Source organism: Lynx canadensis, chromosome B2 (genome assembly GCF_007474595.2).
Source record: "Lynx canadensis isolate LIC74 chromosome B2, mLynCan4.pri.v2, whole genome shotgun sequence".
Taxonomy (NCBI): Eukaryota; Metazoa; Chordata; class Mammalia; order Carnivora; family Felidae; genus Lynx; species Lynx canadensis.
Genome location: NC_044307.1, coordinates 97,718,936 through 97,733,355, shown reverse-complemented (window position 1 = coordinate 97,733,355; position 14,420 = coordinate 97,718,936). Strand labels below are relative to the sequence as shown.

Below are 14,420 nucleotides of genomic sequence, written 5' to 3'. Positions count from 1 at the left end.
AGGTTCAGGGAGCTGCAGGCTGCAGAGGGGGACTGGTCTCAACTAAGCCTCGGGCCACCACTCAAGGGAGGCCAGATGGAACCGCAGGCTTCTCACTTCGTTTTGTTTTTAAGAAGGGGTATTTGTCCCATCTGTTCCCTCATTTCGGCCGTTATTAGGAGTGCCTGTTTTCCTGCCCATCCATCCGTCTGTCTGCGCATTCAACAGACATTTATAGCACACCTACAATATGCCGGGCAAACTGTAACCGTGCCTAATAGTCTAAGCTGCTTTGAGGATTCAATGAGAAAATGCACGTAAGGTGTTCAGCACGGCACCTGGCTTATAGTTAGCCTTCAGGTAGCAGGTATTCTTAGAACGGAGATTCTAGAATATATATTTAAGAGATTCTGAAATATTATAAATATGGTAAATTAAAAAAAGGTAATAATTAATACTTCGTCTGCCAGGCTTACTATGTCGGTTTTTTATTGCTGCCAGAACCAATTACCACAAACATCTAGCTTAGAACAACACAGATTTATTATCTTACAGTTCAGTGGGTCAGGAGTCTGACGGGTCTTGGCGGGCTGAGATCAAGGCGTCTGCAGGGCTGACATTCCTTTCTGGAAGCTCTAGGGAGAATTGGTTTCCTTGCCTTTCCCAGCATCTGGATCCACCCTCATTTCTTGGCCTGTAGGCCTCTGCCCTCATCCTCAAGTCCAGCAACATCAGGCGAGTCCCGCCCAGGCTGCCGACTCTAGTTCTGTCTTCTGATTTCTTCTTCCGTTTGTAAGGATCCTTGCGATGATGCTGTCTCTCCCACCCGGTAATCCAGGATGCCCTTCCCCCCCCCCCCCATTTTAAATCCAGCTCATCAGTAGCCTTAATTCCCCCTTGCCAGGTAACCTCACATGCTCACAGGTTAGGGGAGTAGGACGTAGACATCTAGGGGGGAAGAGAGGGAACATTATTCTGGCTGGCCACATTTACCATGATATTCTCCTTCTTGTCTCTCACTTTTGTTTGGTGATTCTGTCATAGAAACCATACTCTCAGATCTGGGGAGACTTCTGCTCTAACCTGACACTCACATTTCATTAGGGATATATATATATATATATATATATATATATATGTTTATTTATTTATTTTGAGAAAGAGACGGCATGAGAGGGTGAGGGGCAGAGAGAGAGGGAGAGAGAGAATCCCAAGAAGGCTCCACTCTGTCAGCATGGAGCCTGATATGGGGCTCAAACTCCACATGGACCATGACCTGAGCCGAAACCAAGAGCCAGAGGCTTAACTGACTGAGCCACCCAGGCGCTCATTAGGGATATATTTAACATCACTGGACAATGGGGCCTTGAGAGCAGGGACCATAGACTGGGTTATGTGAAGACAGATCTGGGTAGGAGGAGTCTGGCTCTCCTTCAGAGTGGTAGGGGATGGTGGAAGTCTAGGAGATGGGGTAAAGAGAGAATATTAGGCCCATCGTTGAGATCTGTCCACTCTTCCATTTTGCCAACGACACAGAGAGTGAGTGACAGAGTAGGTGTTCCATCAATACTGGCTGCATAGGTGCAGAACAAGGGCTGGTGAGCCTTGCATGGTTATATGAGTCCTGTAACTGCCTCTTCTCCCAACCTGAGCACCCACACTTTCTACCCTTTGTCTCTTGTGACCTGAAAATAACAGGATAAGTGAATGAAGAAACCCAGCCTTAGTAGGTTCATGAATTGTACACGCATTCTGGAAGGTTACCATTTTCAGAGACAAATCGGAACAATACCACGACCACGAGGGGTTGGCATTCCCTTAGTAGTTCTTTGTGCTGAATCCTGGGATGAAGTAGGTGCATTATTTAGTTGTCTGCCACCTCAAATTATTGATAGGGTCAGACACCTGAAATCCCTCATCAAATGTAATGAGCAATTTGGTAATCAGCTCAAGGTCAGTGGGCTTACCAAGAAAAGATAGAAGAGATTAGGGGGATGGAAGGCAGTCAGGGCCTCGTACCGGCACCTGAAATGGGAAAGTAACTGCTAGTTTCAGGGTCTAACAGGTGACACTTTGTCTTAATCCAGTCAAGCTGCTATAACAAAGTACCATAGACTGGCTTGCTTATGAACAAGAGTGATGTTATTTCTCAGCTCTGGAGACTGGAAGTCTGGGATCAGGGTGAGAATCCTCTTCTGGGTTGCAGATTGCCATCTTGTTGTATAAGGACACTAACCCCATTCATGAGGCCTCCACCTTCATGACCTAATTACCTCCCAAAGTCCCCACCTCCAAATACTGTCATATGGGAGGGTAGGATTTCAACATTTGAATTTGGGTGGGGACACAAACATTAAGTCCATTGTAAATTTTTTGCTTCTTTGGTCCTAGAGCAGATAAGGAGATAAATATCATGTGGGGGATATCGGGAACATAACTGGAGTTATGTTTGGTTCCTTCAGTAGGGGGAGCAGGAATATGAAAGATCCAATGTATCATATGACCTCAGGGAGATTATGGGAAGAGGAACACATAGTATTTGTTTGCTTTAATTTATTTTTTAAAGAAGAGATTGCCTTGGGACTAAGAGATGTATATATGAGTAAATCCATATTCCCTCGCCTCATCCCCTGACCACATGTTAACCAGAGCCACTGTTCTATTATTCTGACCACCTTCTGGATTTTCTTTTTTCTGATCCTGTTCTGCCAGGAGATTGATGGCAATGCTCTCTTGTTGCTGAAGAGTGATATGATCATGAAATACTTGGGTCTGAAGCTGGGCCCCGCGCTGAAACTGTGCTACCATATTGATAAACTGAAGCAAGCCAAATTCTGAAGGTTTTTAAAAGATAGAAGCAATGTCCAGACAACAGATCTCAAGATCATCTTCTGCCTTACCAACATCCAACCACCATCATAAAATGGATTCTCTTCTTAAAATTAACAGCCACAAAGACTTGGCCTTTAAAAAAAAATGTGCATCTCTGCCTTTAAAAACAAAAAATTCAACATGACCCTTTTGAAAGGCTCCTCTGTGTTAATGATTTGCCAAAAATTATGGAAAAGCCTGTTATTTTAACGTTCCTGATAGGCTGGTTGCTCTTAGAGTGGGTCCTATTTTTATGATGAGAGAGCAGGGAACTGAATGCTATTGCCCAAGAAGAACCCTGAAGCGTTCTCACAAAGATGTGAGAAGAAAGACCTCTGTCTCCACCACAGCACCACCTGTCTTTAACTCTGCCCTGGGGACCTATCATTGTGAGCCTTGCTTAATTCAGCTCTGGAAGCTGTCTTATGAGGGAAAAATGCCTCACTTTGCACTATCTGGAAAACTTGAATTCTTTTGCCCTCTGACAGAGAAGAAAACAGTCTTTTCTATTCCTAGTTATTTGAAATACTGTGTTGTCCCACTAGAGGGCAGACTGTTAATGAAGTTTCAGGACCCTCACTGCAGTAGCCTGCTGAACCGGTACTCCGTGGATGGGTTAGGGTCTCTGTGAACAAGATCTAGCCTACACAGACACGGGGAATTTCTTCCACAGTCAGCACCACAGATTGCAACTTGGGAAGAAACCGTCTCTTAGAGCATTCTAGTTCATACCCAGTCATTATTGATGGACTGAGATGCACAAGCAGCAAAGGCAAAAATCTGGAAGTATGTTCTTCCCAGATGGGGCTTTGGAGTCCCTTCCTTTTCAGAGTCCTTACTGAGGTGTTGATGTGTTGGCACGCCGAAGAGTCTTAGTGACATTTAGCCATGGGTGTTTCTTTAAAAAAGAAGAAGAAAAATGTCTCAGATAAGCTTTGAAATGGAAGAGTGCTGATTTCTAGTTACATTGCTGGATTACGTAGTTGTATCGCTAGCTAATTTTTCTAGTTCTCAACAAATACACAGACATGCTATTATTGGGTTTAATTCAATTTACAAATAGGTTTTCTCCTTCCTCACCGTGAAGTAATAGAAAAAAAATTGATTTTTTACCCCTTTGCAGCTGTGTCCAAGGAAGGACGATGAAACCACAATTGAATAGGCAGGAAGGTGACCTCATCTCCATTCCTTTCATCCTTCTCCTTTCTTTCTGTCCCTCTTTCTTTTATTCTTCCTTCCTCACTGAACAGGAAGCGTATCTTCAAACTGAATTCACCTTCGCCATGGGCATATCCTCATAAAACATCTATAGCGTTGGAGGTGAGGAGATGAATGCTAGACTTTGCAATCTCTGAGAGGGAGAGGATCAAGGAAAACTCAGGGCCTCCCATGGCCAAAATGCAAGTTAGGGAAAGCATACCTTCCTCTGGGATGCAGCCGGCAGAGCAGAGCAGGGGTCTCACCTGATGGCTGGAGCAGGGTGGGATTTCAGCCCCTCATCCTTCAACCAGGTGCCCTGGTGCAGGACAGGGGCTGTACGACCTTGAGGGCAGCCAGGGTAGATCTGAATGCTGATCTTCTCTTCGATCAGGTAGAACTTAGATGAAGATCCTAAGGAAGATTCCATGCCATGCCGTTAGACCCATTTTGATGAGCGATAATCGAGAAAGCACATCTTAGCAAAATCCTTTCTTAGACACACACCTGGTGGCTGGACTGAAAGCATGGCAGAGAAGGGGAGGAGGGGACCGTCCTAAACCTGGCCCCTGAACTGAGCTGGAGTCATCGGGTTGTGGGAGAGCTTCATGTCTGCTGCTTTCAGCACCTGACAAAGCTACCCCGGTGTCATCAGGCCTTGGGACAGAGTCTTCCAACATCTTAGATAAAATGGCTCTGTCCCTCAGAGTTTAAGTTAAGTGCTCATGGCTGGTCTGGAGCTAGATAAGTTCCCTCAAAAGCCAATGTGAAAATGGTGAGGCCCAGAAAACCCCACCACAACTCACCCGCCCTTTCTGCATCCGCGGGTTTCCACTCACATTCCTCTCTCAGACCTGTCGCACCTCTTCTGCCAACACATACCTTGTTGAGAGTCTTTCAAAGCTTCCTACCCACCTTCACCAGTGCCTCCCTCACTACAGAAGGAGGAGCATTGGTGCCCCCAAATTAAAATCATCCGCAAACAATGTCAAAGAGATACTGTGAGTAGTTTTCGGGGGAGAGAGATTTTCTCCTCTCAAGTCTAGGAGAAAACTGGATCCATGTTCACGTGTAACTGCTCTCACGGAGGTGCGATCTCATTTTGCATTAAACTTTAAGCAGGACAGATTGCTGAAGCCATGATATTTAAGGTTTGACTTTTTAAAAATCTCATTACTCTTAAAATGAATGCTGCCATATCAGAAAATAACCCAAGGAGGATATTCCTCCTTGCCTGTTTTTGCACTGAAATGCAATTAGCCAAACAAATTATTGTAGCAATACTGCAATTATAATTAATTTTCACCCCTTTCAAAAATCTTGTCAGACCAGGCAGCTAAATAGCTCAGCAAATGTAAAACATGCCAGGCCATTTCCTCTAAATGGACCTTAAAGAGTCAGGCCATGTGTGTCATTCTCGTCCAAACGCGAGCTTATTTTGGGAAACTCACACTTGTTATTCCATGGCAGTAGCTTTGCTTCAGGTTGCGGTGAATAATGATATAGTTTTGCATAATTCCAAATTAGAGTGGGTGAGTGTGTGTGTGCATGTCCAGACATTTCCAATCACCTGTGTCAAACATTTTTTAAAAAAAATCTAAAGACAATTCTATTGCCTAGATCATTTTAAGTATTTTATAAGTGCATGATTCCCTTTGTGAAGACTTCAGGTAAAAAGATGTAGGGTGTGTGTGTGTGTGTGTGTGTGTGTGTGTTAGTTCTAACAGTAGTTGGAAGAGCCTAGAAGAGGCCGAGAGCGGATCAGTTCTACAGTTGCTTGGTCTAGAATGCCTCCCAGCTGCAACTTGGAGCAGAACCCACTCTAGGCTGTTATGACCAGCTATCCCCTCTGCTGCCAGCAGGGTGCGCCCTGGAGGCAGTTGGGGGACGGTTCTGGGGTTCTGGGCTTGCATCCCTCAGGCTGGCTGGATGGGTCAAGCCAGTCCAGAGCCCCTGTGACTGAGGCAGAGACCTAGCCAGGCAGCCCGTGGGGCAGGGAACAGACGTCTTGAGCGCCTTGTTTAGTGCCCACCAGAGCGTTCACCAGGCTCCCATCATTTCTCTTTAGCGGGGCTGCCGAGGTTTTTTCCTTTCATCAGGAAAAAGGAATGAAGAACTCCTCAGGAGAACCAAATGGAAGGAATCCTGAGCGAAGGTTGGTTTACTTCAGGAGGAAACCAGTGAGAGAGGGAAGATACAACTATAAATTTCATAGGAAAACAATAAAAGAGCACCTCTTCTAACAGCCTCAACCCTTGAAGAAGCAATAATCTATTTTTGTATTTATGTGCTGTATGGAATATTTTTTTTAATTAAAATCATTTTTTTAAATTATTTTTTGAGATTGCTTTAGGAGAATTTTGTCATAACTCTGAAGATAATTGGAAACTCCCAGCAGTGACCAAGGACTTGAATTTAGTCATTGGCAGAAAGTCGGGAAAGATGGAAACATTCTCCTTTATGTCTCCATAGTCAGGTTTTCATACATGTGAGCAGGTGAGTGCCAGTGTTTGCTCTCACAGGGCACTTTTTCAACTCTCTCCTGGTGGGGTTACAGGATGAAGAGATTGGATTCACCTTTCTTTTTTTAAACCTCAGATAAGACATTGGGTTGTGAGGGAGGAGGTGACCTTTTTAAAGCTGCAATATTTTGTTAAGGAGAGGGGTGAAAACCTGTTGGTGGATGTGGTTTATTTTGTACCATAAACACACTCCACGAACTGAGTAGTTGCCCAGCTGTGCTGTTGTCTCACCATGTCTTACATTCCTGGTGGCATGAGAGGGCCGCTTGGGGACCCCAGAAGTGAATCCAGAAGTCTAGAGATGCAGTCATTCCTCTTTCCATCCTTCTATGTCACCCCGGGGACGATGCCCCGCTCGCTCACACGGCCCTTGAGCTTCCAGCCCAACTGCTGGTCGTGCTGTTGTGCTGTCGAGGGAAGTTCCAGGGAGTCCTTCCCCCCCAGTGGTTACCCTAATCGAAGACGATTCCTTCCTGGACAATTGGAAGCTGGATTTTTGAAAATCTAACCTTGACTTGAAAGAGAATCTCTGTTATTTATGGCCACCAGTTAAATATTATGGAAACATGTCTGTTAACAATTTGCTTTGTGTAATTTGTTCTAATGCTAATAAGTCACAGCTGGGATACTTCCTGTGGTAAATTCCTCTGTGGTTACAGTGGTATTATCACACACGGACTTCACCAAAACACTGTGCTTAAGAAGAACCGTTCACCCTGGCTCTCGCAGGCTTCAGGAAATTCCCCTAACGGAGACGCAGCTCTGGGCAAAAGCACGGCGTTTAGAAAAGGATTTGCTCTTCCTCGCTCCCTCCCTTTCACAAGCAGGGCCCCAGACCCATACAGAAGCCCCTCACACTTAGCACTGAGTTTGAGTTCCTCCAGAGGAAGAGATGGAAAGCAGAACTTAGGAATGACAGCTCCCTCCAGGTTAGGAGGCTGTACCCGGAGTCCATATTAAGAGGAGGTGGGCAGGAGAGAGGAGTGGAGACACTTCCAAAGGGGAAGAGCTAGTTCAGCAGTCAATCACATAATGAGGTCAGATGCTTGTGGAGACAACAGCGTCTTTCCATCCAAATGGTCTAAGTAGACCACTCAGACTTGCTCCGGGCTGCTGGCCCATCATGCTCTGCTCTGTCGCTCTACCATGTGACCTGAGCCTCGGAGTTGGTTCTGTGCATTGGCGCTTCATACAAAAGGCCGACACAGGCGTCTTCCCTTAGATCCTACTTTGGAACATGCCCAGAGCCTTGTGTTTCCCAACAGCTCACTCTGAAATAGCGGGCCCTGATGGGGTGTCACTTCACAGTCAACCTGGGTGACTGGAGACGGCCTCCACCATAAATGTAGCACCCCCACATCTCAGGAAGGCTCTGCCTTCCCCACCCAGCACTGGACCGCCTTCCCCCACAGCCCTGAGAAATGGCTGTGCCTGACAACGTCCCATTACGGGGAGTTCACTCCCATAGGAAGTGGCTTATTTCTCTGTTGGACAGCTCTGGTTGTGAAAAAGTTCTTTCTCAGGGAGACACAGATGTCTGCGAATCAGACACAGACGTCTGAGATGAAGCCAACTCTGCAATCTTTCTCTTTTTAACAGAGCTTGTCCGTGCAGTAACCGCACCTATAATACAAATCGATGTTGGCGAGCAGATCCCCGCTCTGTTACATTAGAATAGAGGAGCAGACGCTTTATATAAATGTAGAACTTAGGTCGTGGCCATCAGATTCATCAGCCCTGTCGTGAAAACCTAGCAAAATTCCTGTGGCCACACACACACACACACACACACAAAGGGTGTCCTGGGAGAATCTTCAGTGTCGTAAATCTGGCTGTGGTCACACAAGCAATATGAGTTACGTAAGCTTGTGTGAATGAATCTATAAGGCTGTGTGCTTCGTTAACTGGGGAAAAAATACTGTGAGGCACCGAGGGCCTATCTCTTAATTGTACTCATTAGTGATATAATGAACTAAGGAAGCTTTAGTTTAGAGAAAAACAAGTTATAATTGATGACAGAAAAAAACATGGTCTGTCATGAAGGTCTGAAGAGTTATGCAGTTATAACCCCAAACCCAAGTTATATTTCATGCTTGTGTGTGCATGCATGAGTGACTGTGCATTTGTGAGTTAATGCAACAGGAAGTGGGAAGTGGGAATTGAGGGGATGTTTAAGGAGGCATTGAAGAGGGAGGTTTTGCTTTCTAGAGCATTCTATCTTAATCAAAAGAACTATCTAGCAATGATTTAGATATCAGACCCCAAACTAAACATAACACATGGTTTATGTAGCTTTACTTAGATAAAATTCTGGCTCATGGAGCAGATTCTCTATGAAAATATTTTTTTGTATGTTTAAGTTTTTAAATTTTTTTAATGTTTATATTTGAGAGAGAGAGAGAACCAGCAAGAGAGGGACAGAGAGAGACACAGACAGAATCCAAAGCAGGTTCCAGGCTCTGAGCTGTCAGCACAGAGCCTAATGTGGGGCTCGAACTCACAAACTGTGGGATCATGACCTGAGTCAAAGTCGGATGCTTAACTGAGCCACCCAGGTGCCCCTCTACGAAAATATTTAAATCTTGGTGCTTGGAAAAAGGAACTATCTAGCACCTTGCATAGCACTTGCCGTATAAAAGACACCTTGTTGATGAACCGTGTGAAACAATGCTTGACCGGTTTTCACATTTTTGTCGAAAAACCACTAACTTCTCTTTGAACCCCGTTATCTTTATTGAAAGGAGAATTGCCAAAGCGGAGCCTGACACCTTTTATTCCTGGCTCTCCCAACCTCCCCAGTCACCGACTTGCATCTTTTTGTCTTACGATCTCACATTCCCACTTGGCCTAGTGGTCTCCTGCAGGCATTAAAGAGTCGTACTTACAGCTTTACTTTTAAGCATCCTGTCCTTCTCCTTCGCAATCTGTGATGCCTCGCACAAATGTGTCGGGTTTCCATCTGCGGGTAAACTGTACAGGGAGGTAAGCATCTCTCGGGGAGGGCCACAGAGCTCTTTCCACGACCCCCACACTCCCTGTACCTTGCTCCCCTCAGAGTGGGCAGGTAGCTGAAATGGGCCTCCTGCATGAGGCACTCTGTCACAGGTATGGATGGTAGTAAGCCTCTTTGAGAAGACACAGCCTGCAGGACACGGATAGAAGAGAACCTTCCTTGTCCTCTTTCATTCTTTACCATCTCTGTCCTTGAGAACAGACTCAGAAATATCTGGGGCTTCTCTTTCTTCCCAAATGGTTCCATAGGAGCACTGAGAATAGAATCATGAGACCGATTTTTTTTTTCATAAGCACCTCAAAATTTAGTTTCACCTTCAAAGAAATCACCTTTAAGAGCCTGGGCACGTGTTCCTAGAATGTTGTCATTACTCAGGGTATTTTTAGTACATCTCTTCTGGAGTCATGTTTAGAAGCTAGAACACATTCTTTCAAAGTGTGGTTGGAAGTGCACTGTCGTCCCTTGGTGGGGGTGGATGTTTTTTTCTTTTTGGAGCAAGTTAAAGCCACTGGGGATGTTGCCTGGTGAATGACACAGGTAATCCATTTGAAATTTAAAACGGTGCATCTCCGTACTCATTAGTTTGTCTTTTCCTTGTATGTTTCCTTAGTTGGTCCAAAAGCTTAGAGCAATAAGAGCCACAATTCATTTCCTAACTATATCAGGCAGGTGTTGGTGTAAGGAGTTGCAACGCGTAAACCGCTTTGAAGGGTGACATTGCCTGATGTGTAACACCCACCGCGTTCATTTTAAAGTAATCTTATCGCTGTATCTTTAGGCATGGTGAGCTGATGCTGTGAGTGCACGCAAATGTGCAGACAATGCTCTTGTCTCTAGAGCCCTGATCCCAGAGGAATTGGGAGGAAGAAGCATGAGGGACACCTGAACAGCTCACCTCCAGTGTAGAACCTTCTCCACATCATCTCCCATGGGTCCCACAGCACTCTGTGGGGGCAGATCAAGGGGCAGTGCAAAAGAAACAAGCTCTCTGAGTTATCAACCCCATACCCCCACCTCCTCCGCCGGGAGAGGAGGGGGCATCCAGGTGAGCTTTGCAGGTGCTGACGGTAGTTACTCTCAGCGAAGCCCAGTGGGGCTGTAGGCTCCTCACTCTTGTATTTTATGACTTGTAGCTTCTGCTTCTCCCCCTGTCTGACTTCATCCAGATATTTTCTTATCCTCTTCTCTCACAGGCATGTAACTCTTCTTCGAAGCCACATAAACATCATTTTCTCATTAGTTTCTACCTTTTTTCTTCCTTTCTGTCTCTTCCTTTTTCTCTTTCTTTCTTTCTTTCTTCTCTTTTCTCTTTCCCTCCTTCCTTCCTTCCCTCCCTTCCTCCCTCTCTCTCCCTTCCTTCCTTCCTTCCTTCCTCCCTCCCTTCCTTCCTTCCTTCCTTCCTTCCTTCCTCCCTCCCTTCCTTCCTTCCTTCCTATCTCTGTGTTTCTTCATTTCCCCCTTTCTGTATTTCTCCATTCCACTACATCAAATGTTTTTTGGGCAGGAGAGGTGGGTGGAGAGAGAAATAAAGAATTAACAGGTGGCCTCCTCACTTGCTGGCCCAGTAGTCCTGATCCTTGCCTGCCTTCCACCATCCCCTCACCACCTGCCTACAGCATTCTTTGGCTCTATCCTGCTTCCAGCCTGATCTCCACTTGCTCTTTCCATTACTCAAGGTCTAGCCCTCTCAGTCTGTCCTTGAGTTTGGGAATAAGAATTCTGTCCCTTTTATTTTTAGTCCTATCCATTTTAAATGCTTCATTCTGTGACTCACCCTGACATCTCACTGATACAACTCATCAACCTTCCTCAAGCACAGGCCCAAATGCTCATCCCCGTAGGGATTTCTCTTCATTCAGTCCTGAAGGTCAAGAGCCCAGGTGACCTGGAGACAATCTGACATACCTCTTGAGAAGCATGAGTTGTTTCTCCCAGCCACGCTGCCTCCTGCAATCTGCCTCGAGTCACTCCGACATCCAGTAGCAATTCTGATCATTCCACAGCTCTTTATAGAACGTGTAGCTTTGTCCAGACCCAGTTAACCCTGACTGCACCCCCTGTGACCAAAGCCAGGCCAGTGTCTCAGTTTAAATGAGGAGGGCCAGCCCGGATCAAAGATGAGGCATGGTGAGCTATGTCAGAAGCATTTCTGGGGTGAAGTTTTGTTTTTAGACATTTACAAGTGTGATGAGAAGGTGTGCAGTATGAAGTCTGGGAAGGGAAAGATGATGATATGTTTCTCAAAGGAAAATGTAGTTTAGAGGAGAGAGAGAGGCAGCAAAATTCTGGAAAGGGGATGTTCTATGCCTGGCCTTTGTCCAGCATGGTCACATACCCTTCTTACTAGAAGTCAAACTTGTTTCCACTACAGAATCTGAAAATGTTGTTGCCTAAGTGTGAGAATTTGGAGAACTTTAATTTCTGTTATTCAAAACCATTGTATTCAAAACCACAATATTTAATTTGTTGTCATCTTCTAGCTATATCTTTGATCACTTGATGTAGTCAAAGAACATGAGCTCCTCTCCTCTCATCCTCCAGAAATGTTGAAAGATCAGTTGCTTTATACAGCAAATATTTCCATTTTATAGACATCGGTTGATTATTTTCTCTCCTGTATATACCTAGAAATAATTTTATTAATATAAAGACTTTTTCCTTTAAGTACATTTGCAGATAAATTTACTTTTGATTCTATATGCACGCAATAAAATGCAATAAAAATGGATGAAGCAACATCATTTCATTATAATTACCTTCTGTTGCCACTTTTTCCTCTACACTAACAGTGAAAACTTTTTGTTAATTAAGTGCCGTTGTAATATCACAAAGCATCACTGGGCCAGAAGGTTTGTGTTTTACTAGCCAGGCTAGGCTGTAACTATCTGACAAGGCTCTTGCTAAAATCCATGTTCTCTAAGCTTGCAAGATTGAATGATGATGATTGAAATGTTATGCCTTTTGTTTTGTAAGTTGAGGAGTTCATTGCCAGATTCTCTCTTTCAACCCAGCCTCAGTTAATCTCATGTTTCCACCTCTTTATTCTGCTTCTCTACTCCAATATGCCCACGCAGGAGGCGTTCTGATCTCTCTCTGTCTGGGAAGGTGACAGCCGAATCCTCTCCCTGGTAAAGTTCCTGTCCTTAACCGTGCCCTGCATGAAAAAGCCAGAAACCAAAGGCACAAATAGGTCATCTCCCTGTCTCGGTAAGAGAAAAATAGGGCTGACCGCATTGCCTTTTCCCTAACTGGATGGTCTTCCTCCCTTCTAAAGATTGAAAAGGGTGTGTGTATGCACATTCACGCGTGTATTTATGATTGGTTTGGGAATTTGAGATAAAGGTCATCCAGTGAAAGTTTATGCATCAACTGCTTGTGCCAAGGCCCGTGTGCAAGGAGGATCTGGTACATGTATTGCAGACACTCCAACTACTCGAAAATTCATTGTGCTTTCACTTTTTGTGGACATAATGGAATTCTGGAACATTACTTCAATTCCAGGCTTTATTTAGAAGTGCTTGGAGAGTGTGGAGCTTTGAGCCTAGGAAATGGTGTCATTTTAGGGGCTAGCTTTTTTTATATTATTATTATTCCAATGGATCTAATTTTGCAGACCAGAAATCAATGAATAGAACCCGTTGTAATGGGGAACAGCATTTCCATTGGAGAGGAAGAGCAGTAAACTCTGTCACCTGGGGAAAGAGCCTCTCCTTAATTTTTGTTCTTTGTAAGCATGATGCAATCAGTGTTTCCTAATATCGGGACAATCCTCTCGCTTCGAAGTGTTTCTATGTAATTGTGTCACATAATGATAAATTGTAATAGGCAATTTGGTTCTGTAATTCAGTTTGCCAAGCATGCAAACATACGATAACTAGGTTAAATGCAAATAAGCATTACACTAAGGTACAAAAAACAGGGGAGAAAAAAGATGCTGTGTCCGTAACTTAGAAAGAACATGAATTTTATTCCTCATGTGCCTCAAAATGTAGTTTGTTAAAGTTATTTATCCTCTCATTTAATTTCATCACATACTGTTTATACTATAATTATCTGTGTATGAACATACATGTATTCTTACTGCATACATTGACAGATCTCTCATGTGCAATAAGTAGGCTCCAAACAAGCATGTTGTCGGAGTGAGTTGATGTGCTCATTTTTTACGGTAATAGACAATTATATATAAGACACCATATCAAAATGTGCTTTTAATTTTTCAAAGCCTTTTTGTTATTGTACATAAGCTTTTTTCCTTTGGGCCAATGTTTTCATTATTTAGAGATCTATTTTTAATATATTCCTTTGAATAGTGACTGGTAGGTACACTAGAGTCAGATTTGTAGTTTCATTAAATAAACACTACTGGCCTTAATGATTTTAATATTTTGGGGTGCTTTTTTCATTTTTGATGCAGTATTCTTTTTTTCTAGTACAGTGTATTGTGGGCCTGGGAGTGATTCAATAAAATTTCTAAATCTTAAGATTCCAAGACAATGCAGTATTTTCTGTTCATGCTGTAAAAAGTATTTCTGTATTTTAATAAAGAATGGAATTTATGTAAGGCCGTATATATTTTCTCTGAGCAACTTCTTTATGTTCATTATTATTTCATTAGCCCTAATTCCCATAGGTGGATAGCAAGGAAAAGCCTTTCAAGAAGGGGGTCTTTTGGCAGCCAAGGCCAAAAAGTCCTGATTCGCGGCTGCCTGTAGTGCCTCCTTCGGCGGCACCATCCTGGCTGGGAGTGGCTTGCTACAGGAGCCCGGGGTTCTCTACTGACGATACTTCCTGTCTCCCTGACCTTCCTGTTCTGGGGGGTGAGTACAAGGGGGCAG

The 14,420-nt window shown here is 44.1% G+C and overlaps 1 protein-coding gene across 7 annotated transcripts in view; it reads left to right on the top strand.

The window, feature by feature from the left end:
• Positions 1 to 14,153, top strand: part of SCML4 (Scm polycomb group protein like 4) — a 125,834-nt gene extending 111,681 nt beyond the window's left edge. For 3 of the 7 annotated variants that reach the window (XM_030316068.2, XM_030316073.2, XM_030316075.1), the window contains one exon: positions 2,692 to 6,381. In XM_030316068.2, coding sequence (XP_030171928.1) covers positions 2,692 to 2,817 — 126 coding nt within the window. In that variant the 3' untranslated portion in view covers positions 2,818 to 6,381. Of the gene's footprint in view, positions 1 to 2,691; positions 8,331 to 10,360; positions 10,890 to 12,656 lie in introns of those variants that run through there. The other 4 variants (XR_004343648.1, XR_004343649.1, XR_004343651.1 and 1 more) reach the window with 4 other exon arrangements.
• Positions 14,154 to 14,420: the final 267 nt, after the last annotated feature.